General features: G+C 38.3%; 2 protein-coding genes across 2 annotated transcripts; one reads left to right on the top strand and one right to left on the bottom strand.

Annotated features, from left to right (window-relative positions):
• The first annotated feature begins 849 nt into the window (after positions 1-849).
• On the top strand, positions 850-15,973 carry bckdk (branched chain ketoacid dehydrogenase kinase). Its single transcript, XM_054625604.1, has 11 exons — positions 850-1,224; positions 3,678-3,746; positions 4,184-4,294; positions 6,415-6,462; positions 8,384-8,503; positions 8,713-8,811; positions 9,253-9,326; positions 9,986-10,114; positions 11,433-11,522; positions 11,731-11,886; positions 13,075-15,973. The coding sequence occupies exons 1-11, from the start codon at positions 982-984 to the stop codon at positions 13,217-13,219; spliced, it is 1,284 nt and encodes a 427-aa protein (XP_054481579.1). The 5' UTR covers positions 850-981; the 3' UTR covers positions 13,220-15,973.
• Positions 15,974-17,405: 1,432 nt separating this feature from the next.
• On the bottom strand, positions 17,406-23,290 carry orai2 (ORAI calcium release-activated calcium modulator 2). The gene is made up of 3 exons (XM_054626017.1): positions 22,987-23,290; positions 20,693-20,934; positions 17,406-19,502 (listed from the first exon to the last, which is right to left on the bottom strand). The coding sequence occupies exons 2-3, from the start codon at positions 20,921-20,923 to the stop codon at positions 18,915-18,917; spliced, it is 819 nt and encodes a 272-aa protein (XP_054481992.1). The 5' UTR covers positions 20,924-20,934; positions 22,987-23,290; the 3' UTR covers positions 17,406-18,914.
• Positions 23,291-25,707: the final 2,417 nt, after the last annotated feature.

The raw sequence follows: 25,707 nt of genomic DNA, 5'->3' as shown, positions 1-25,707 counted from the left end.
TGTCTATAACAATCTAGGTACTTGTCCTTTACTTGAGTATTTCCATTCTATGCTACTTTACACTTCTACTCATCTAACTTTTGTAGGCAAATATTGTACTTTTATACTCCATATTTATTTGTCAGCTTTAGTTACTTAGCAGATTTAAATAACTAATAGACAAAAATGCGGTTAAGCTACCCAGCAGTATATAAAGTTATTAAAATGTACCCAACCTTTGCCAGCTGCACCAATAAAAGGGACGTACACTTTAATGCAACACAAATTACAATTCAATAATTTAATTACATTGTTATTTAATTATTTGTTTCTGTCTTTAAACATGTAAAGTGCCTTTGAGTACCTTTTTAAAGTTACAATATTTTTTTATTATTATTATTAATAAACACTACTAAGAAGTTGGTAGCCATACTGTATAATAGATACTTTCACTTAAGTTTAAGTACAGTATTTTTACATTGCTTGTTTTTTTGCTCAATTTAGACATCTGAGTATTTCTAGCACATGTAAAGACCACATTGAAGTCCTAGTTTGCAGTCCGGATTTGGGTTTTGGGTGGGGGGGATGTGTACCAGTTAAATACCACGCATTTGTATAAAAAAAAAAAAAAAAAAAATAAGGGTCGACCCTGCAGAGCTGGAGTCACAGGCTAGACTACATGTTGTTTATCAGCCTGGTCCGGCTGTTCCTTGCTGTTTAGTACAGTGGGGAGGAGGGGAGGGGGGAGGGGAGGGCTTAGCTCCGCCCCCTGATTACCTGATTGGTCCAACTGTCATGACGTCACCCCCAGATTCCCCCCTCTCTGGCCAATGAGCGCACAGCCCCTTTCTGTATTCTACTGTACTCGGAATACGTGCCATTGTGCACCATTGCGACGCAAACCCTAATGGCCTCGTAGCAAAACAAAAAAAAACAACCCTACCATATTGTGCTAGTACGGGAACAGGGCAGCCCCGTTCACTCACACAGCTCCCTCTCCAAATGCATCCGGGCCTGACGGGTATAGCGGTGGAGATGCTGAGCGGTGCAAGCAGAAGGGCCAGGCCGGGGCTCGGCAGCCTCCTGCTGGCCACCCGCACCAAAACAGTGGCGATGGGGATGATGGGGAGCCGCAGATTGAGGTCCACGTCCTCCATGCAGGGGTTCTCAGAGATGGCCAGGGAGAGGTCGAAGACTGTCACGTCGTTTTACAACCAGTCTGCAATCGACGTTTCTGCAGAAAAGGTAGGAATGGGACATTTAGCTAGCTGTAGCCGGCTTTGGCTAATTGCTAGCAATGGTTGTGATGCGTTCACGGGCACTTAGAAAAAGCTCGGAAATCCGAACCGTCTTCTACTTTGATGCCCGATCTGCGTTCAAAGCCAAAGAAATACGTCAGTACTTGGGACTTTATTTAAGGTTTGAGTGATTTATTATCACTTATAACATATATGTGATTAATGTTTGACATAATTTCTTTATTGCAAATAAATTAAATCGAAGATCCAGCGTAACGTTATAATAAACTAAAACTTAAGTAGCTGTTTGATTATCTTCCACGACAATACAGTGTTTATTCTCCTGATTATGTGTACGATTGGAATACATATTTAAAGTTACTCAAAAGTTGGTTAATCCCGTTTTGTTAGCTATAACAGTTATTTGTTCATTTTTTCCCGAGAGACCCTGAACGCAGCGTCTGCGTTTCTTTGTGAGAACATAATGTTTTTAGTTAGAGACATTCCAGGAATCACCACCATAATACAACAATAATCCTGCATGGCTCTGATTATGTTTTTAGTGTTGATTTGTACTAGAACAGCTGTCAACAGAAAGCTGCTGTCAGCTGTTTTTACCGAGGTCAAGTTGACCCAGCTCATGATACATTAGCTTGAAGGAAATTATGTCAATTATACATTGTGGTCTTTTGCCATAATTGTAGACAACAAACTTTTTTGTTATTTCTATTTTTTCTCAAAAATCTTTCCAAAGAGTTTGTCATATGATTTCCAGCTGCCTGTTGAATATGAGTGGTCAGCTTCTTTTTTTCCCCACCCAGTGTAGAACAAAACACACACACACACACACACACACACACACACACACACACACACACACACACACATTTCTTCACAGTGAAATGAGGAAGCTGCATTTTCAAGTTTCAAGACAAAAAAAAACGCCCATACCCCAACATAGTCATCCCCTGCAAAAAAAAATAAAAGTTGTGCAAAGTAACACATCTAATTCATGTTAAGTGCAGATAAAGTTGTTTATATAACCACTGATCTCCAAAACCACAATTGTGGCCGATTATAGTCAGCTGCAGTTTTCTTTTTGCCACATGACTTATTGCCACAGATTAACCTGGTGCAGTTGATCCCAGCCAAGGCGTCTGGAGGAGGTCACGAGATGATTAAAGGGATAAAAAAATAACAAAAGATTGAAGTTGCTGTGGTTGTTTCATGGATTTTGTACTTTCCAGTTCTGCAAACAAGCACTGGAGCAAATCTTTTCACACTAGCAGAGTAAACACAGATACAGCTTTCAAAACAATCAACTGCCCAGTTTACACCTGAAGCCTGTGCTATGCAGCAGGGTTTGAGGTTAGCGAATTTACTTCTGGTTCAAGTATAACTGGGTTAGATGGCCATAATAACTGATGCTGCATTACCTACTCCGGAGGAAGTTACGTTCAAGATAACAAATGAACTCGTATAAAAGCACTGTCTTCCGACCAAAAGCTGTGTGGCTTTTGGATATAGTCCAATCAAAGTCATAATCCTTGTTAAAAACAACACAGTTGCAGCTGCCAAATGCTGGAGGACAACTGGTAATAAATCACAGACTGTGTGAATGTGTAAATCAACAGGCTTATAATACCACTACCCCGTCTAGAGCACAAGTAGATCTGACTACATTTGTATAGGGATATTCCATTAATGTTTTGCTTTAGTGGAACAGAATCAAACATACTTTATTCATCCCCTTGAGGATCCGGTAACAATTTTAGCCTTATTCTTTCAGCTGCAAATAACAAATACATTCAGCTACATAGTAGTCAAAGTAAAATATTTAAATGCAATGAATTCAGTGGTGCTAAAATTTCATTATTAGATATTCAGTGACTGGTTAAGTTCAAGTACTTGTGTCTCTTACTTTCCTCATAAAGAAGATAACATCAGCTGATTTAATCAGTTTGGCTGGGTATTGAAATTGAACTGTTTTTTTTTTTTCATACCAAAATATGCATGTTGCTTATCAAGAGTTGGCTAATCTCTTATTGGTAATCTTGTTAAGGCTACTCATTCTTCAATCAGGTAGTTTGTTATTTATATTGTTTGTTTTTCTTTAAATTTACTGCTTGTGTTTAAACGGTAACATTTACAACATTTTTTTAGCTTCTTTTCTTACATAAGGAAAAAGATTTGATAGAAAAATATATTTTGATTAAAAAAAGATTTTAAAAAGTATATTTCTGGTCTTGGTACAGAAACTTTGAAATAGTTTTAACACTAGTACTGATAAATGTAACAATAATACCCATCCCTGGTTATGTCTAAATGTGTGTTGGTCAGGAAATGTTTTACAGCTGTTTCTTTTGTAATTGATGTTCACGGTGGAAAGTCCCACAGTGTCACATGACCTGCAGTCCAGACTGGAAGTGTATCTGATCGTACGTGTTAATGTCTCCCCAGGCATCAGTGCGACTGACCTTAGCCACCCTGCTGTATTCTGGGAAGTCTCCTGATGGGCACCACGTCTTGGTAAATATTTCATTACATTACATTACATTACAGTCATTTAGCAGACGCTTTTATCCAAAGCGACTTACAGGAAGTGTATTCAACATAGGTATTCAAGAGAACTACTAGTCACCAGAAGTCATAAGTGCATCTCCTTTCTTAAACAAGCATCTCAAAGCATAAACCAGAGCAAAAGTATAGTGCAGAGGCAGATTACTACGAAAACAATAATTGCAACAGACTAATCCGAATATAGTAAGTGCTACAAACTACTACGAATAGGATAAGTGCAGTAAACAGATACAAATTCAATAAGTGCAGCGAACTGATACGAATACAGTAAGTGCAGCAACTAATACGAGTGCAATAAGTGCTACGAGGAGATTTCAGCCTCATTGGGAGAACTTTCAAGTTTACGTTTTTTATTGACAAGTTCTTTATCATCTTTGTGACCTCAGAGCAGTGCCAAGTACCTGCACAAGGAGCTGCCTGTCCGAATCGCCCATCGCATCAAAGGCTTCCGCAGTTTGCCCTTCATCATTGGCTGCAACCCCACCATTCTGCAAGTGGTAAGGACACAATTCACGAGAATCAACCGACTCGGCTCCGGGCCGCAGTGTTGGAGCTTTACATGAAGTGTGTGGGGCGATTGCGGCCATGCAGCAGATTCTATAATAAGAAAGTGACAAATAGGCCAGTGCACAGGAGTATCATGGCTGAACTTTGAATGTAAGGACAGAAATGCTTTCTTAAAAAACTGTCACACAGTGTCCTCCTGTCCACGTGTCAGAGTGTCCTTGAGCAAGACGCTGAACCCTGATAAATGAGAAGTGAAAAAATGTTCTTGGAGCAACGTGATCTTTATGCTAAGCTAAAATTTGCTCTGTGAAGCTACACAGTGAGGTAAGAGTTGCTCATTCTTCATCGTTGGCAGCTGTGGTGGCGGAATTTAAATTATGTTGCCAGCCATAAAAAAAAAAAACATACAGAGCAGCTCGTTGTCTGAGAGCACTTAGCGTAGATTATACATATTTTATATCTTATTGACCCGTGTGAATGATACAGTGAGTTTTGACTCATTCAGATGTTGTCCTTTCTCAGTGCACCCTGGTAGTGGCTGGAGTTGTGCCAGAAATTCCTACTCTGTTTGCATAATACAATACAACATGTGCACTGGCAGCAGACGTAACCTTCAGTATTCACTACTTGGGTCAACCTGACATGACACACTACCGATTAGGAAGGCTTTTACTTTCACAAGAGCAGGGAACAGAGTGAGTTTAAAGAGTTTCAAGATAGCATGATACACAATAACGCCGCCTAATTTGATAATAGCAAGCAAAGACTAAATTAAATTTCTCAGAAAATCTTGCACTAAAGTTCTTAAATATATTAAGAACTTTAATGCAAGATAATTAAAGTTCTTTAATTAGTCAAATACGTGACTTCAGATAAAAGTATATAAAAACCATGTGGTTTATTACATAGTGATTTATTTATTGAGGTCCCAGAAAACATGCTATATCGTTATATATAGCATTATTGAGATTAAACTTGTTTAAACAGTGATAGAAGATTTTGGCCATATTGCCCTTGTCCTATTTCGATTTTTAATTCACAAGAAATGTTGTTTCAACTTTACTTTTTTACTATTCTTTTTTTCAATTACCTATAGTGGTTAAACTCAATGGTATCAATGCACAGAAAAGCCCAATGGTCCTCATGCAAGGACTTAAACAACAAGAGAATTAAGAGAATTTGCTGGATTCACTAGTTTGGTTGTATGTAGTTAGCCAAAATCACAAATGTTCCTGTTCTGTTGTGTGAACCAGTGATACTTAAATCAGTTTAAAAACATGTTTTCTGCCCATGGCAGTTCTTACTTTAACCTTGTTCTTCAGGAAAAGGTCACGTCAAGGAAAACTGTCCACAGTGAAGTATGTTGAATGTTAAGAACAACCAGGACACCGTTCCTGGAAAGACACATAGCTGTTGAAGTTATTTAAATGACATTCTGACAAAACAAAATTCCTTTTAAACCCCCTGTGAGTGAGGTGACGGGACAAACCTCACACACAGATTTCTCAGGACTCAGCTAATAAAACCCATTAAACTGTTTGCACGCAGATTCACAAACAATGAAATTCTATCAGGTTTTGTTTCTTTTATTTCCACTAATGGCTTCTGGTTTCTCTCACGATCCTCCGTCTGGGAACAATGTTTTTTTCCCTGCGGCCAAATTCACCGTCTCCTCATTTCTTGTTGATGATGAACTTTCACCCAGATTCCTTCCTCTCTGGAGCTCCTCTGTGCAGATTACATAAGGTGCAGCTCCTTTTGTACGCCACCAGTGGCAATGTAGGTCGGTGTAGCTTCACCCGCTCTATCTATCTAAAGAAAACAGTACTTGAGGTAGAGTTTGAGATTCAAAAGATACACATCCAGATTCTGATTTTAAAGTTTGGTATAGCCCAGTCATTTGAACGTGAATTCAACTGAACATTGTGTTCTGGGAAGGAGTTGTTCAACTTTGTTGATGACACATACAAGCATCATGAAATGTTGTGAAATCTTAGCAACATTTGGGCTTGTCAGTAGTTGTGTGTGGGGCCCAGACAGTGGGGATGGTGCTGGGGATGTGATGCATTATGGTTAACTACAGCCCCACCTCTCATGTCCTTTCTTGCAGCATGAACTGTATATCAGAGCCTACCACATGCTCATTGACTTCCCACAGGTAAGTGCCACACACACACACACACACACACACACACACACACACACACACACACACACACACACACACACACACACACACACACACACACACACACACACACACACACAGGGTCATAAGTTCAATTTCTTCATTTCTCTGGGAGCGGTTTCACTCATGACTGTAAACAGGAAGTGTGAACATCTGTTGTCAAGGCTTTTGGTCTGCCTGCATGTAGCAGTTCAATGATTGGTCAATCTCTTCTGCACTTATTCAATCCGAATGCAGCCCTCGTTACTCCTATTTTCAGTATGTTATTCTTCTTTAAATCTAATGAATAAAAAGTGACATCTTTAAATTGCTGATTTGGTCTGATCCAAATGCCCTAAAAATACATTTGATTTACAGTTATGAATTAATAGAGAAAAGATGCAAACCCATAAAAAGGGATTGTTGTGCAATTTAAGTTCTTTAGAAACTGTCAAACACTCACTCCCAGGGGTGGTAATCAAGTTTCATCACAATGTGGTATTATGTAGAGTCTTTGGTCAACGATAGGATACCTGCTAGTATCACACAGTTTAGATTTGGTTCAATTCAAAGGTCTGCGATCGATAGGAGACAATATCATAAAACCTATTTAACACAATCAGTTACATTAATATCAACTCGTAGAAAAAGCAACTAAAACATGACAATTTTTATTTCTGCTGTTGAAGTGACATTATCTTTTTTAGTCAGAGATCTATACAATGTTGTCACTTAAACTAAAGTGATGAGAGAAAAAGAAACCTGCTTTTTTTTTTTTTTTTTTTTTAAATGAAGGTAATAAATTAAGTTAATAAATGGAAAATCAGATGTGCCTAAATGGAAGGTTGAGATATTGTTTCTGGTGTTAATTGGTCTTTTTGGTCTTCGTTGACTACGATTTCTTTAGTCATACTGAATGACTTATTTCCAAGCAATTCATGAACATATTTCTAGTAAACACAAGATTCAAAGTAGGGCTTTTGTGTGATTCTTTGTTCAGAATAAAATGTTTTCAGATTTGTTGATTAAATCAACTAATTGATAATCATAATCTGAGTATTAGTCGACTTAGAAATTCTTTGGTCAAGGACAGCCTACAAATAAAAGTGGAATGTGTCCACACTGTCCTCGTCAGTTATTTCTTGGTTGACATCGACAGGAAATATGAGAAATTGAGGTCCTGTGTTAGTACATCTACGTAGGTAACGCCAGACCTGCTGAAAATGTTTTCTGGTTAGCATGGTGGAAACGCAGGCTCCCATTTGTTCCTTTGTTAAACTTATCATTCTGATCTGAAATGAGAAATAGTTTTTTGAGTATCAGAGGTCAAAGGAACTTTCATTTGTAAGAAGTGAAAGTGCAGTCTGATATCTTTTAGCTCTGCTACACATGCATTTCCTGTATTTCTGTCACCTTTACTGTGCTAGCTGATTATTTACATAATGCAACAACAGCACTAATTCACTCAATATAACAACAGAGTCTCTTTATTTTCAACAGAAATAATGTTATCTTTCACTAAAATAAATCCTAGTTGGTTTCTACTTTTCTTTTTCTTTTTGATCATTGTTAAGAAACCTTCAGTGGATTTCAACATCTCCTGCAGTTTGTTTTTTTGATTAGTTTCATGGATGGTTTGAGTAAAAATGTAAATATTTCTGTTCTTGTTTTAACTTTGCAGCGAAAGAAAAAAACAAATAGATGCAATAATCTGTGCTGAATTTATTAAGACAGGCTTACATGGAGTGAGTGTTGAGTCTGCAATAACATCAATTTAATATGTACACATCAGAAAAAAAGGAAACCTCCTAAAATATACTTAAAAGTAAACAAAAGACCCGTCCCTTCAATAGAGCTTTTTAAATGTAGAGTTTTAATTGGCTGATTTTGAAGTGTGCCTTACTATTTACAGATCAAGGATCAGGAGGTGGAGGCTCGTTTCTGTAAGCTGGTGCAGCAGCTGCTGGACGACCACAAAGACGTGGTCACCATGATGGCCCAGGGCTTCAGGGAATGTCGCAGACACATCCAGGTACGAACTGCACCTCCAAAACCCCCAGGACAACAACTGCAGGATGGATCCAATGTTGGAATATATTTCCCTCTAATGATTTTATAATAATAGCCTGGATTTAAAATCAATGAGTGTAGTTAATGTTCCACATTTCTGTTTGACAGTAAATCGATCTTTAATTGATGGGTTTCAAAAGCTTTTTTTTTTTTTTTTGCCTACTATTGCAGGACGAGGCGATCATACGCAGCTTCCTGGATACAACGCTGTGCTCTCGTCTGGGAATCCGGATGTTGGCAACGCATCATCTCGCCCTTCACGAAGAAAATGTACGTCTGAGTCTTCCTGTGATTCAAATTGTTTTTAAAACTTTGCTGTGTTGTTTTCCTGGAGCGAGATATGGAGGGAGTTAATTGTCTAACTAGTCTACATCATCACAGTCCCAGTCACACCTTTCCCAACCTTCTCTTTTAAAAAACAAATCTCAGTAATTTCCACCAAAAAGTTTGTCATTGTATTTTTTTTATCAAACATTTCTCAATCAAAAGGAAAATAGTACTTGATAGGGAGTTCTTTAAGCCATAAGGAAGCTTGTGTAACTAATTTCAGTAACTAGATGGCACGATCTAAACATTTAAACACATTTAAACCACGGATTGAGATAACTAGTCGATATTAAATAATTAAAGTAGTTTAAGTTATATTTAATTTAATCCAGTTTTTTTTCTTTGATTTGAATAAAATGTGAATTATTTCTGTTCTTGTTTCAGGCTGATTTTGTTGGGATGATATGCAGACGTCTCTCACCCAAAAAAATAGTCGAGAAGTGGGTGGACTTTGCCAGGTAAGCGTTTAGTCACGCGGATTTGTTATTTATCACCTTTTGATGACTTTCCGCTTCTGTATGAGCACTCTGTTGACTGAGGGAAGTCAGAGGTCAGCTGATAAACTCCCCGGAGCACACGCTCTTCAGTGCCTGGAGCTGTGAATGAGATATGAGATATGAGCTATCATCTTTGTTTACCTTCTGTAATCTTATCTAATGACCTTTTTTAGAATCTGTGATTTTTTACCAAGTTCAAAAAGAAGTTCACAAAGAAAGTTCATACAGTTTGTGGGCAAACAATCAGCGTGGAATTAATAAATGTATCTGTTGTTATCGTTTGGGGCAGTTTACAGCTGGTAAACACAATGAAATCAGCACATGCAAAGTGAGATAAAAACGTAAATACATTTGTATAAAATATCTCAACAAATACTTAATCGACTGCCATGAAATCAGTTTGACAGATTATTATTTATTATTCCTCCTTAGAATAAATTGTAATAACTTTGTTAACCCCCTTTTTAATTAAGCATAATCATCATAATTTGGGCAATATGACCAAAAACCTGTAAAACTCCCATCAGCCTCAGTTGTACTTTGTGCACATTTTAGCATGCTAACACACTAAACTAGGATGGTAACCATGGTAATCATTAACAGTTCGTCACTTCCAACAGGCGTCTGTGTGAGCACCAGTATGGGAACTCGCCCAGGGTGAGGATCAACGGACACGTTGCGGCTCGCTTCCCCTTCATCCCTCTGCCTCTGGATTACATCCTGCCTGAGCTCCTTAAGAACGCCATGAGGTAAACTTTCCACTCGTACTGTACCCGTTGATAGTCTGCAGTCCCGTAGATCTCCAGCTCGACTATCCGCCGCTGTTGTTTAAAGTAACTTGAGGTGGAAATCACAGTGTAACATTGTAAGTTGTGATGTCAGGATGCAGTCAGTTCCCGGTATGATCCGCAATACAAGGCTCATGATCAATTTTCTTATTTTCTATATCAGGCATTAAACTTAAAAAAATATATATATTTTACTTTTGTTTGTTTTACTATCAATAGGTCGTAACTCATCCTTCATGCCACAAGATCAAAGTAGATCACAGCCACTACACACGAATCAAAACCTCCTTTGCAAATTTAATTCAACCCCCAAAAGTAGAAATGTATTAATGTACCTTTTCTCTACACAATACTTAACAGAGCAGTACAAAATGTCTCGATGAATGTAATCATAAAGATGAGGATTAAATGTTGGTTAAAATAACATTCTCCATCCCATTCAGTTTAGCACAAACCCAATTCAAACATCTTCACACAGAATCAATTCAAATTTTCAGGTATAAGAATCCCCTCTCATAAATGATAATTATATGTGATGAAACCTACAGTATGAGATGAAAAAATGAAATAGAGACAAAAATGTACTAAAAATTGATGAGAAATCTTACATCCCTGCAGACCAGTCCTTATTAGGTACCTGTTTTGCTCTTGCACATGCAGGACTGCTTGGTTACTACCATGGACATGAGCCATGAAATGAGTGGTCGCAAACCAGAGGGTGAAACTAAAATAACTTTTGTTGGAGAGGCACTTAAATGTGTTGAGTGCAAAAGTAATACTTAAATAAAGTGAGGTCTTGTTTGGTGATACTCTGTAAGTCAGGAACATCCACACATTTATAGCTCAGGTAGAAACACAGTCATATAAACGCAGGTTTGTTGAGGTCTGTATTTGCTAAAATACAAAAACAAAACAAAAATGAAGACATAACATAGGTGAAAGAAAATGACCAGGAGAGTAAGACAGTAAAACATGTTTTGGCTTGACAAAAACAATGCATTATTAAAATACAAAAATATTTTGTCTTAAGACTCTTCTTTGAATTATGTCTTCTCAGTTATCTACATATTCATCTACTCACGGTGTCACAGAGCTAAATCCTACTTGTAAAATCATGTGTCTATGCGTCGCGTAAACACTGCAGAAAATAAAGTCATGGCAGAGTCATTGAGTTACTCTCAGGAGCAGTTTTTCAGTCAAGAGCGACACCTATTGGTTAAGTTCAGAATACACAATTTGCATCTATTTCCCATGACACTCATCTATTTTCTCTCTTCAGGGCAACCATGGAAAGCCATCTGGAAACCCCATACAATGTGCCCGATGTGGTCGTCACCATTGCCAATAACGACATTGATTTTGTCATCAGGTGAGTGGCTAGATATCTGTTCAAAAGCTACTGGTTTAAAAAAAGACTGCAATAAAAAATCCAACATATAAATCAAATCCTACAAATGCAGCTGCCATTGATGCCTTCCCTCAAGTATAAGATCCGGCTTCATCCATCCTTATTGTGAATCCAAACTATTGCGTTGCTCAAAGCTTCGAAACATAACTTTTCTTCTTTTCTTTTTCAGGATTTCGGACCGTGGTGGCGGCATACCTCACAACATTATAGACAAGGTGATGGACTACCACTTCAGCACGGCTGAGGAGAGTGCACAGGACCCCCGCATGAGCAACTTCTTCAACAACATTACCAACAGTGGAAACCAGTCCAGCCCCATGCATGGGTGAGAATTTGAAAATACAGAATGTCCTTGTTCGATATTTATAAATGTTTTAGGACATGGCGCTAAATCTGTCTTGTGTGACCGTTTAGATGAAATGGTTTTGTTAGACTTCTCCTATGTCAACACTTACAGAAGTGAAACAGAAGTTATGGTGTTGACACAATTGAGTCTTGCACACACACACACACACACACACAAAAAAAAGATAAAGAATGAAATTATTTATATCCTCCTTTTTTATGGCAGTTGAAAGACATTTACAGACCGTTAAACAAACTAAAAACCTGAATAAGTGAGTGGAGAAGCGAAACAAAAGCAGACGCCTCCATGCAAAGCACAAGGGATCACTGAGAGTTGAAGCCAAGCTGCAGCTGAGAAGCAGTTCTGGAGGCTTGTGGTGGCAAAACACACTTTTGTGTTTGCTTTTCCTTTCCCTTGTAACCCATCTGTGTTAGTGTTGGCTTGTTAATATGTCAACAACCGTACGATCTCGCCTCAGGCCCCATATACGTGTCTGGATGAAAGCCTGTTATTTACAGTAGTTTGATGATTTTATCACCGTAAGACATTCCACGCAGGCCCGTCCTACTCTGCCCTCTGATTGGCTAGTACTCGTTTCTTTCTTTGAAGAATTTGTTTATTGCTGATTTAACAAGATTGGTGGAAGGTTGGTGGGGTTAAGGATTGCAACTCAGATTTGGATGTTTTTATAGGGATGGCAACCTGTTTGTATAGTGGTATCATATATCATTACAATTATTATGGGTGAAAATATTTTTGGGGATCAGGGAATATCAGCTGTTCATACTATGGACTGGCAAATCACAGCTGAAACGAACAATGACACATTTTAAATAAACGGGTGTTTAAAGGAAAAAACTGGTTACACTGGTATTCTCCCTTGTCATGTAACACTAAATGGAAGTTTGTATCATTAATTTTTTCTTCTAATGGGCCCAAACAATTTAAACTATCAATAATACATTTGGTATCTGAATTATACCGTTTCTATGTTAAAATAGGCATTATTGAATGAAAGAAGAAGAAAAAACCCACTTATTACGCCTTCAGCAGGCTTTGCAGTGATTTCCTGTATTTCATAGCCACCAGTATTTACCTGCAGGTGGCATTTCACAGGTCTGCACCGTCACGTTAACCCTGCTGCCTTTGTGTCTTTGTGTTATGCAGGTTTGGTTTCGGCTTGCCCACATCCAGGGCCTACGCCGAGTACCTGGGCGGCTCTCTGTCTATACAGTCTATGCAGGGCATCGGCACTGACGTCTACCTGCGTCTGCGCCACATCGACGGCAAAGGAGAGAGCTTCCGAGTGTAAAGCTCCCCGTTGGTCATCCTTGTAGATCCCAAACAAGAAATCAGGCCACGCAGGAGTACATAGGGTTCCCCACCAGGAAAGCTGGCATGAACTACAGGACTTTGGTCCACAAAGTGATAGCCTACACACAGTATTTTGGCAGAAACCTCCCTAAATTCACCAACCCACTACATGTTCATTTTTTATTTTTTTTTGCCTTAGACTGATTATAAGCTATGTTAGCTCTCAAGTTGATAATATCAGTTGTTTTTCCCTTGCGTTTTGTACACTGTGGCACGTGAATGTTAAGGTTATCGGGACAAACTGTGCATGGTAGTCGACATTGATGTCAATGTGGAAGGAAGGAAGGAAAGAAAGGAAGGAAGGAAGCAAGCAAGGAAGGAAGGAAGGAAAGGAAAAAGAGTTTCAGTTTTAAAGAAGCTCACATTGAAGTTACTCGTCGCATTGCCTCAAAATAAGTAAAGACGTTTTTGATAATGTTTCAAATGAAACTTCTGAGACACTCCAGCAACCCTGTCAAAATCTCCTCAAAGTACACAAAGCAGGTTCCGTGATGATCAATATAGTTTGAATAAATGGATCCTAAGGTCTTTAAGGGAAAGCAGCAGTAAACAAGTACAACCTAATTGTCCTTATCCTGGGCTGTAAACCTCAACTCCTGACAAACCATAAGCGATATTCTACAAAACCGTCGTCAAAAACACTACAAGCTCATTAACAGATTTTTTTTCTTGCATGCCGCAGTGAACGTCTTTGTTCAGCAGTCATTTTGTGGAGCTTTCAGGCAGGGGAGCCAACCGAGGTGTTCAGCAGCCTTACTGTGTGCCGCTAGTCATTCATCCGCATGCCAACTTTTCTTGATTTCTTTTCGTTGCCTTTATCGGTTCACACAGATGCACACTGTCCACTGTTTAGGTTTTCCCGCTCAACATATGCGCCTATCATCATAGCAGCTTTTGGATTTATTTTAACAAAGTAACAATATACCATAGAAGTATTGTCTAATACTGTCCTTTATTTTCAGTTTTATCTGACTATAGATGTTTTTTTGTTTGTTTTTTTTAGAAAGTGTGTCAGTTGTTTGAGTTTGCTGTCTTTTTGAAAACATTTTTGTATCAGTACATTTCAAGATGAGTCAATTTTTTGCACCGTTAAATATGTAGGTTCAGATAAGCTAAGGTTTCTAGTCATTATTAAGGTCCATTTGCTCCAGATCAGAACTCGCCTATGACACTAGCTTGAGACACCAATTAGCGACATCTTTATTTTTATTTTTTTCACACGTTATGTTACCTGAAACATCTCATCATCTGTCCAAGTAGGTGTCAGTCATTCCTCTCAACCTGAAGACATAGAGATGAGTTCAAAAACCAATCATTCATGATCACAGATAAAAAATTGTTGCTCTCAAAGAAAATGAGAAAATATTTATATAAAGTTTTGATCTCAAAATAATTGATTAGCAAACCCTGGCCTTTTTGAGTTTCCAGTTTGAGTTAAACGAGTCAAACATTACAGTTCAGAAAATAACTGAGGCCAAGCCATGAAATTTGCATCAATAGATAACCACCTCAAGCACTCCTCTCATTTTGTTGAACATTCCCCATCGGGCATCAGTTGTTAAGCAACAGATCAACCAGACTTTTCACCTAAGTTTATCTGTTTGGAGTAATTGTTATAATATTAGCTTATTCCGTAATTTTTTATCAGAAAGGACATTGTGAATCTTGATTTGTTGGACATTTATGAAATTTGTTAACAAACATTTTATTTTAAAGCTTAAAAAAATCTTTAGAATCACAGACATTGTTTAGTCTACCTGATGGGAAAATTGAAGACTTTTTTGCCTTTTGAAAACCTATAAATGTTTTATATCTTACAAATTCATTAACTTGTTCACTTGGATTTGCTATAACAAAATGAGTTTACATACACATTTTCCTTGAGTTGAGATTTTTTTTTAGCTCGTAAGATATATCAAAACAAAATCAAATTGAATTAGTATAAGGCTGTTATTTATTTGGACACGTTATTAAACTAAAATAACCCTGTCTAATTGGCTGTTCCAGAATGACGTAGAACGGCCTGCATTATCTTTACCTGTATTCTTGCTGATGCTGTGTATATGAATTTGAGTGTTTCTTGTGGTTTGGAAGGTTTTGAAGATGTAGTATATATGTAGTTTATGCATGTAAAGCAAAGGGGGGAAGTTACTACCACATGGCTGCCAGACGCAGGTAAACAATGGTTGAAGGTTTGCGTCCTTTTTCAGACACATTAGTATGTTACATCATCATTCTGAGATTTTTCTTCTATTCCAAAATGTTGCTGTTGAAATGTTGAAGGTGGCTTGTAAATTCTGGATTTCGCTGCCAGACATGATCATCTTGTCTACCCTCTGCTGGGCTAAAAAGAGAAGTGTAGGCAGGCCCCCCAAATATTATTCTTTGGGGGTGGGTGCAGTGTATCATTTTAGTTTTAGAAGGGGAAAAGGGTGTAGAACATATCAGGTCATTTCTATGTTCCTGGTTTCTGATTTTGTAATTTTTGCATATAGAAGTGAGAGTCAACAAAAGCAAAAAAGATCATTTCAAAATAATCTCCAATAAAAAGCCAAATATTGGAGTCATGTTACTGACTAAACGCTCTGCCATGACGTGTTTTGTCTCTTGACTGAAATTGGTTTCAAAACATTTTTTGGGTTGTGTTCAGCACTCTGTATAGACATTAAATTTTTCTTGGTTGGAACTTTGAGTGTGATTATTTGTGTATACTTATTTTTTTTGTGATCAAACCTTTTGAATTTTCATGGTTTGTATAAAATATGAAAGTATCACATCTGTGGTCTCTTGTACGACTTTTGTCAGGAGGGTGAAGTTACTGTTGTAACAAGAGTCTCGCATCAATTTAATGTAGAATCTGTAAAATGTCATGAATAAGGAATGGAATGTGTTGCTACAGTGTGTCCAAAAACTATAGCATAGTATGTCAAAAAGGTCACAGTATATAGCATGTCGTAAAAAGTCATATAAAAAGGCATCATAAAAAAGTCACATGTATGTCGTAAAAAGTAAAGAAAAAATTCATAGTATAGTATGCCGAAGAAAGTCATAATAAAGTCATAGTATTCTATGTCCCAAAAAGTCAGAAGAAAGGCATAGTATAGTATCTCGAAAAATGTAATATAGTATGTCCAAAAAAGTCATAATAAAGGCATAGTATAGTAAGTACAAAAAAGTCATAGTATAGTACGTTGAAAAAAGTCATAGTATAGCATGTCCAAAAAAAAGTCAGAAAAAGCTCATAGTACAGTGCATCAAAAAAAGTCATATAATAGCATGCCGTAAAAAGTCATTAAAAAGCCATAGTATAGTATGTTCAATAAAGTCATAGTATAGAATGTCTAAAAAGTTGGTTGGGAAAATTTTAAGAAATTCATTCAAGGCTCTCCTCATGTATTGCATTCATAAGAATGGGATACACACAAGGTCACAGTGACATGAACCTGTGAACACCAAATCTGAATCAGTTCATCATCGGGTCCAAGCGCACGTTTATGCAGAATTTCAACATTTAATTCCTTCAAGGCGTTCCTTAGACTTCGCCTTCACCTTCACCAGAATGTGCCGTAAGGATTGATAGAAAACCGGAAGCAAAAAGCCTTCAGTCACGGCTGCCTCTGTAGCAGAGGCATACAAAGTTTTGATATAGTATTTCATAAAAAAGTTATTGTAAACTTTGCAGGTACATGTGATGAATGAGTGGTATGAATCCGTGCATAGCAGACGTGCCTATTGACAGCTGCTCTAGTGCAATTGGAGAATGTCCCTTTCTTATTGGTTGTTTTTCTCATTGACAGGTCTAATAACTGGTGGAACAGGTACAACTTTCTCTATGCAAACAGATGTTTAAGGTAGTTTCTACATCCATTCATCCACAGGCTGATGAGGTCTACAGTGAAGAGCTTTGGGGAGTTCGAATCCCTTATTTCTGTAGCTCATGTAGACAAGTTCAGAACACTTCACTGCAAATCATTTATCAAAGTAAATCATAATTCTTGGCAAAGAGGGATACGTCTGGTTAACGCACACTTATTGCAAACATATTTATCCTGCATTTAAATGTCTGTTATTTGGTTATAGACACACACACACAGGAGACAATGAAAACTTTAATGTAGTTTTTTATTTTGTCATCCATTGCAGGCTGTGACTTTCATCTTTCCAACACAGGTCTCCCTGACCTCTGCAGTATTCGTTTAAGAAGCACAAAAACAAAAAAGACGAGACAAAGCAAGATATTCTCTGAAAGGAGCCTTGGCACTCACCCACTGTACAAATATATGACAAGTGCACTCTTCTCAGACACAAACTGAGCAGCGCTTTGGTCAGTCATCTTATTTGGAATGTGATAACAGTTTTTTTTTTTGTTTTTTTTAAATGCAGTAACATACTCAGACCTCATCCAAGGAAGTGCTTACTCTCATCCTCATCCACTTAAACTGGATTTAAACTTTTGTCTCGCATAACTAAATTCCCAGAAAATTAAGATCAGCTAGTGTTATGACCTTTAGCAAAACAGCAGTTCAAAAAAGGCAATAATCCTGTAAGGCAGAACTATATTTGGAAAGTGACACATTCATATTTATATTCAAGCACTTTTGAGAGTAATCAGTTTGCAGAAGAGATCGGCTCGACACTTTTTACACAGGCGCCACGGTCTTTGTAAGACAAGATGAAAAGCTATTTGAAGGAGAAAAATGACAAAAACATTTGAGATTTTGTGACCTAAAAACCCAGTCAACCTCCCAACAATTTAACAAGAATGCAAAAAACATTTTAAGACTTTACAAATGGCCTCCGTTAGTCAGACATAAGCCAAGTGCCCCACTCGGCTCTTTACAGTTAAAACAAAGAGGACAGTTTTATGTGAAATGTGAGCCAGACTGAGGAGCAGGTTGACTGTTAGCAGTGAGACCTGACCATGTTATATGTGCAACAAGGCTGGGGGTTCAATAGAAATTCATCAAATCTGAATAAGGTATTGAATCCATTTAACGTTCAATATTTGCAGCTTTTGATCCTGGAGTGTTGTTAGAGTGGTTCATCTTCTTTTGCTAACAAACAATCTTTGGCAGACCACAGAAACCAGTTTACTGAGAGCATTATGATCAAACAAGTCACATATTTGGGCGTTATGGCAAGTAACTTATGACATTTACCATTTTCTCTGGCGAAAGTAATGGAAGCTCTTGGCTAACGAGGTGTGAGGGGAGCTAAAAGATTCAATAAGAGATTTGTTAGGTTCAGAGTCCAGGTATTTTTCCAGTGTGGAACCAGATCATTAATGTAACTGGCTTTTGTCACCAAACCCTACAATAAAAAACATAGACAATGGCACAAAAATGGCACTCGGAACATAATAGCCCTTTTGTCTGTAAACCTTTTACATGATCCTTGACCAACAGATGTAACAGATCTAAAACACAGACAAGGTCCTATAAAACAAATCCAACAACGCGACTTCACCCCTTGAATAATTTATCAGTCTGACATGTATCGGCTGTCTGTGCAGCAAAGTGAGGAGCTTTAAAGCTGAGTCCAAGCAAGGCATTAATATTGACCAAAACAAATGTCAGAAAAAGAGATAAATATGAGACACAAAAGGGGAAGTCCTTAAAGCTGCAGTCGTGTTCTCACACAGTCAGGAGGCCTCTTTCGTGGCCGTCAAGCTGTATCTTAATCTTGTGCAGTTCCTCGATCTCCTGGTGGTGCCGCTCCGTCTTGTGGCGCACCAGAGAACGATAGAAGTGAATGGTGAACACCACAAAGATCACCCCCACCGGGACCATGATGATGGTGGAGGCCAGAGCGGCCTGCCAACCGCTCTCCTGACGCAGAGATGGGGTTGTTGTGGGCTTCGTGGCGCCGTTGGCCGTCGTGGCGCAGCACGTGTTTACCTCTTTGTACCCGCCGGATTCTACAGGCAGGAATTTGATCCAGCAGAGGAGCACCACCTCGGCTAAAAACAGCAGGATGCCCAGGGCTGTAGAGAAGCCCCAGGCCAGCTCGATGTAGTAGTGCATACGCTCGTGGGGTGACTCGCTGACGGAGTTGAGGTTGTGGATGTTGCTGACGGCCTCCACGTTGGGAAGGATGCAGGTGCTGATCAGCAGAGCGAAGAGGTGCACCGCCACCAGCACGGTGGTGCACACGCTGAAGGCAATGAGGAGCGCAGGAGGGTAATTGTACTGCATCTCCAGCTGCACCTCCACCATGGCCACCTATGTTTACAGGGACATGAACAACCAGGTTACCGTGTGTCCGTGTGTACAAAACACCGTGCAGTCATTTTCTAACTCTCCTGCCCTTTTCAAAATCAACATTTCACATATTAAACATCTCGTGGCCTTGACTTGTGGATTACACTACACAGGCCACCGGTGATAGAGCTGAAGTTATTGGTCGGCCATGTTTGGCAAGCGAATGTGCTGTTCATTATCTGGAGGTTGTTAGGAGATTGACTGATAATCGGACTTGAAAGTCTACTGGTTGAAACCATCATTCCAAAAGATTAAAATCTGTGTTATCAAATATCTGATTATAAAAAGTCAAAAACAGGAAATAGAATGTGAATTTAAAAAGAAAAAAAAAAAAAAAAAAAAACTATGACTTCGTGACATAGATTTCTGTGAGAATCATCCAATCACAGAACTCAATATTCTGTTTCAAGGAAAAGTCGAAAGTAAAGATTACACTTTGTAGAAACCTGATAAAAGATTCAGGACTTCACACTTGGTGGGTGTATTGCTCAGGACAAAAGGATGTCCAGTGTCAAAGCTTATGCAAATTGGACATATGTCGTAGTCCAGCATGTTGTAGGCCAGGCTTATTGACTGCAGTTCACTTTTGCTGCAGGATGCTGGATATACTAATGTAAAAAAACTAACTATTCTTCACTTCCCTTAAGTCCACATTGATGAAAAGGTTCTTAACAATGCTGCAAGCAGCAATTCTGGGGGCCAAGAAATCCGTCCGCTTGGAGTGGGCACACATTCCAAAAAACTTACATACGTGCTCCCAAAAGGCACACCCTCTGACAAGTAACACTAATGGGAGCCAAGAGATCGGCCCAGTCCCAACAAGCACATGCTTTGAATGGCTGCACCCCCGAAACAGAACAAAAACCTGAAAATTAAAGCATTACGACTGCTGTTCAGCAGCACAACACTGAAATCTTGTAAGCACACACAGGAAGTTTTATGCCAGTTCCTGCCCACAGATGAATTTCCAGATGTCACTGTGGTGGATTATCTTTGTGTTCTTTTTATTGAAAAGAATTGGAACCATGTCGTGCCAGTAAAACAGCATAGAAACCAAAAACTTTCCATTGGATAAAGCATAAAAAACAAGCAGTCCTTTAAGAGGTTGTGTTGCACTGAAGCAGGTAATAAAAAAGGTGAGTATGACTGACCATTGCGAAGCCAGAGAGCAGTGCAGAGGTCCTACTGGAGGCCTTCAGCTTGGCCCGGCTCAGGTAGAGTTTCCTCCAGGACAGGGCCTGCACCGAGTGGTGGTTGGAGCTCACCAGCTCCAGGTAACTGCGTCGCACCCAGTCCCTGTAGTCCATTCCCCCGCCATCAGGGCAGCGCTCTGAGACCCCCGGGGCCGGAGAACCCATTGGCACGTTCAGCTCACTGCTCATGGACCTGGTGACTAAACATTTGGAGATGGTCATGTCAACACAATGAACAACTGCGATAAAATAAAATAAAACTGTAATTTAAACTCAACGTTCTATCGGATCAGTTGTGTTTTCCTCTGACCCATCATTCGCTGTTTCTTTTCACGTTTAAAAATAACTCCCCCATTTTCAGGAAAACCATAAATATTCAAACCACTTACAGTAAATAAGGCTAATGTCTGTCACAATAACGTTTGCTCAAACATGCTGTCCGCAAAGCCAGAATCCTTGCTAAGAATAGTCACTCTCATTGCATGTGCGTGAGTGGGAGCAGTAGGAGGAACTATCAGGGGAATGATGAATATAAAATGCAGGGAATTTTAAAAATAGCTGAAACTGTACTGCCATTTTCTATTTTCTCACAATAACTTAGTCCTAGCAGATTAGAAAATAAAGTTTAACATAATATAATTTGAACAAAACACCTTAAACCTAGAAATCATAAATAAACCCCATAAAAAGAAAATATTTTTTATCCTGCAGTTTATGCTGTGGTGTTTCTGCATTCATTGATAAACATAACTGTTTATTGGTTTAAAGGCACTCATTAACAGTCCCACGGCTTGATATCAATGAACACGTGATAAAAAGAATAAAACTGGAATTCTAATGGTTGGTTAATGGCAAAGAAAATGCAGACATTTGCATTATTTTGCATAATGGTTTAATGATGATTAGCCTGGTTATTATGTCATCACTGCTGTTTTTTTTAAACATCAACCCTACAATAGGTCAGAATATATTTGTCAAAATATTGTGATATTTAATTTTTCTCCATATCGCCCAGCCCTAGATGAACTCAAAGTTTTGAAACTTGATGCGTGGTGCATAACCTCACTTGATTTAGTTATTTTCATTTTCCAAGCAACATATAATTCTGTCATTCTGCTGTGAAAAATGTGTCAAAGCAACTGCAAAATACTGAGAAAAAAATAAAATCCATTTGCCTCCAGCTCATCAACCTGTCATATACACTGCATGGCCCAAGATATATGGACTCGCCCTGCGCACTTTTATGTACCGTTGGCCTGTTTTTCATGGTTTGGGTCCCTTACCTCAAATGACAGTATGCTGCAGCATACAATGGTACAATAGACAATAGTGTGCTTCCAACTTTGAAGCAACCGTTTAAAGAGGGTCATTTCCTGTTTTCAAGCCACACATAAATATATGTATTTGTTTTCCCCAGTTTGAATGTGGAAGAAACCTGCAAAGAGCCCTGACTTCCACCCCAAACATAAAATAAACTGGAACAGTGATTGAGAGCCAGACCTCATCAAACGTCCCTGTTGAACCTCAATAAACCTCAGAGGAAATCCCTGCAGCCAGGATCAAGTAAAAAAAAAAAAAAAGTAGAAAAGGAAGCTATATGAATACCATATTAATGAAAGATGGATTCAGCAATAAGCACAAGAATGGAATAAAGGTTCTCCTGTCCATTTACTTTAGGCCACTAGCTATGTAAATCTGTAACATTCACCCTCTGCTCATCTCAACCAACCACAACAACAACCTGATGCAAACACGAGCCACTGGTTTTCCAAGTTTCTAGAAATGTACACCTTGGTGACAGCTGCTGCAGGCCAAACAGGGAGAGAAAAAAAGATTTATTATTACTGCATTCATCTTTGTTAATGATTTAAACTGTATTATAAAAAAAAAAAGGACAGCTTCCACAAGAAAGCAGCTGTGAATCAAAAAAATGCAAAGTTTAAAAATGATGCATTACCAAGACATGCACATCATTTTTTTTTTTTTTGCAGGGGGGGGGGGGGGGGGGTGACACTTCAGCAGATGAGTGCACCTTTACACCTCGATGTATATTTAGAAGTGAGCAGGATCCGTTTACACAGTTTAGCTTACAGAAAGCTACTTTGCAGTAATTTGACTCAACTTCGCTGTCAAGCAGGGGCCGGAAGACAGAGGAGAAGGAAAAAAAAAAAAAAAAAATGCAAAAATAATGAGAGTAGAAACATTATGACGCATGGATGAGGCATGAAAAGGCGCATGCATGTGTGTCTTACCTGTGTGTCGACTCTCACCCCCTTAAACTCCAGGTGGGGGGGTCTCCTCTGCAGGACAACCAGCTGACGACGTCTCCGCCGCACAGAGAGTGTTGCTCTTGAACAACTTCCGCTCTTTGGGCTGCAAGGTTTGTGTTCAGCCTGCAGCGGTGCAGCCTCGGTCCGTCACGTAACGTTGCTCGTCGCCGCCATATTTAACGTACCTGTGAGCCGGGCTTTTCCTTTAGATGTGAGTGCAAGTTCGCCAGGCACCTCTAGGTCGTTTTTTTGCAGCGGAGAGCCAGGTGAAGATAAACTACAGTCTATATTAGGAGCGTTTCCGGTTGGGCGTGCTTGCCTTCAAAGTAAAAGCACGAAAGGTTGTCATTAGAGAAAAGTGTATAAAAACAAATCGTGCACATAAAAGTCGGGGAATGCAACTACTACTTTAGTGCTTTACTTAAGTACATTTAAAAAAAGGCACTTATACTTTACTTGAAAGTTTTTTTTTTTAATGTTACTTCAATATACAGTACCAGTCAAAAGTTTGGACACACCTATAACATGTAGTAGTTGTTTTATATTTTGTATAGTCAAATTTACTAGTTACTTAAAAACAGCTGGAGTAAAAAGTACATTTGAATCAAACATTTTGTGGAGTGAAAGTATATTGAAGTAACATTATAAAGAAACTTTCAAGTAAAGTACAAGTGCCCTTTAAATGTACTTACAGTACCAGTCAAAAGTTTGGACACACCTATAACATGTAGTAGTTACTTTTTGTAGCAATACTACACTGTAAAAATAAAAGTCCTGTGTTCTTACAAAACCTTACTAAAAGTACAAAAGCATTAGTTTAAAGTTATGCTTAAAGCACCAAAGTAAAAGTACCCTTTATGTAGAATGACTGATTTATGGATCACAATTGTATTACTTTATATAATATAGAATACAATTAATGTTGAATAAAAATGTACAATACTTTTTATGGTTGCAGCTGGTAAAGGTGTGGCAAATTTGAATAATTATACTTCATATACACAGCTGCAACCATTAATATAATATTGTAAGTTGTTCTATATTATGGTGTAATACAATTGTGATCCATAAATCAGTCATTTTAAAACCATCTGGGTTTAAATAATGTTTTGACTTTGTGATTTTGTAAGACACAGGACTTTTATTTTTACAGTGATATTGAATTGCAGTGAATTGCATTCATTAAATAGGAGCCTGGACTGATATTGTGTCATAATACAAAAATAATATAAAATATACTATAAAGATAAGATAATTTTTAGGCAATACAATGCATTTAAACCTCTTTGATCTGCAGCATAGTAACACACAAACATTTTCACATATCCAGATGGCTAAAGACTAATGATACTGTGTGAATAAAAAAAAAACACAATTCTCATCCAGTGATACTACACAATCAAGGCCTAGGTGTAAAAACACTCTTAGAAGCATAAGAACTAACCATCGTAGTCTTAAATGGGTGAAGAAAAAATAATTACCCCTATCATTACACAGATATTGTTATTTTGCCTCCCAACATTACTTTATTATGCCACGTTATTAGCCATTATCTGACAAATGATTTAATGAAGTCACGATACTCCACAAAGACATTTCGTTTGCTCGCCTGTCCAAGTAACTCAGCTCAATTTTACTATTTCAAGTGAAATTGTTGAAAACAAATAGACATGGAGTACTTTTCGTGCTTGATGAGGAAATGTTTACTGATGCAAAGCAGAGAATTTAAATATGAAGCTCTATTGATTATGAGGACCGACACATCCTGCAGCTATAGACGTGCATCCTGCAACAGAGCAGTTATGAAGAACAAACACAAGTGAAATTCAAAGCTTAATCTACCCCGGCACTGACCCTGACTGCTATCATTTTCTTAATCTTAGTATAATTGCACAGTGTTGTAGTAAAGCATTACACACAGATGGAAGGGGCTTATGTGAATTTGAAAGATTATGTGTACGATTGCAAACCAAAGCCATGAAAATAACACTAAATTCCAGCACTTAAGATAAGAAGTGGGGCGGGCAGATTGGGATGTAAGACAAGCAACGTCACTGCTGCTGCTGGCCGTGCAAAGACAAAATGGGTGCAGAAGGGGGAAAAAAATAAGCCACTGGCAATAGAATCACCCATGACCTAATAATTATTCAAATGAAATAGCTGGGTGTCAGAAAACAGTAATATATGTTACCAGATAAGGCTGAAAGTATTTGATATTTCTCTTAAATGTCAATGAATCACATTAAAAGTAAATCTTTAAAAATGGCTAACAAATACATTTTTTATTTTTTATTTCCCAAAACAGCTGGACAGTTTGAGTGAAAGTTTCTCAGGCGAAAAGAGTCAATGATAAAGCAGTACACAGAGTATTTAAAACATTTATTGAGTATCATCACAGAGTACAAGTGAAAAAGCTCCATGTTTCTGGACTGAAAGTCCTGATTCAGAGGATCATTCATGATACTTCATTGCATGTTGGACACCAGAAAAAAAAAAAGATTCATCTCTAGTCCCATGTCTTTCCTTTTCAGAGGATTAACATGGTTTACAAAGAACCCCCTTTAAAAAGGGTTGAAATGGCACATCTTTTGAGCAAAGTGCTGTCCAACAGGGCGCTGTCAAACTTAAACAAAGAACAGTTTCCACTGACTAATAGTTAGAGTGCACAGGCCTACTGCGATTTGATACATCTGAGCTTGGAGC

This window comes from Anoplopoma fimbria, chromosome 24, assembly GCF_027596085.1.
Source record: "Anoplopoma fimbria isolate UVic2021 breed Golden Eagle Sablefish chromosome 24, Afim_UVic_2022, whole genome shotgun sequence".
Taxonomy (NCBI): Eukaryota; Metazoa; Chordata; class Actinopteri; order Perciformes; family Anoplopomatidae; genus Anoplopoma; species Anoplopoma fimbria.
This window is presented reverse-complemented; position numbering and strand designations above follow the sequence as displayed.

Bases quoted from the DNA above. Each gene is read 5' to 3' on its own strand.
- orai2 (XM_054626017.1), bottom strand. From the start codon at position 20,923: ATGAGCAGTGAGCTGAACGTGCCAATGGGTTCTCCGGCCCCGGGGGTC. The intron at 19,503-20,692 runs GTCAGTCATACT...CTGTAAACATAG, and splicing joins TGCTCTCTGGCTTCGCAATG to GTGGCCATGGTGGAGGTGCA.
- bckdk (XM_054625604.1), top strand. From the start codon at position 982: ATGCATCCGGGCCTGACGGGTATAGCGGTGGAGATGCTGAGCGGTGCA. The intron at 4,295-6,414 runs GTAAGGACACAA...CCTTTCTTGCAG, and splicing joins ACCCCACCATTCTGCAAGTG to CATGAACTGTATATCAGAGC. The intron at 10,115-11,432 runs GTAAACTTTCCA...TTCTCTCTTCAG, and splicing joins CTCCTTAAGAACGCCATGAG to GGCAACCATGGAAAGCCATC.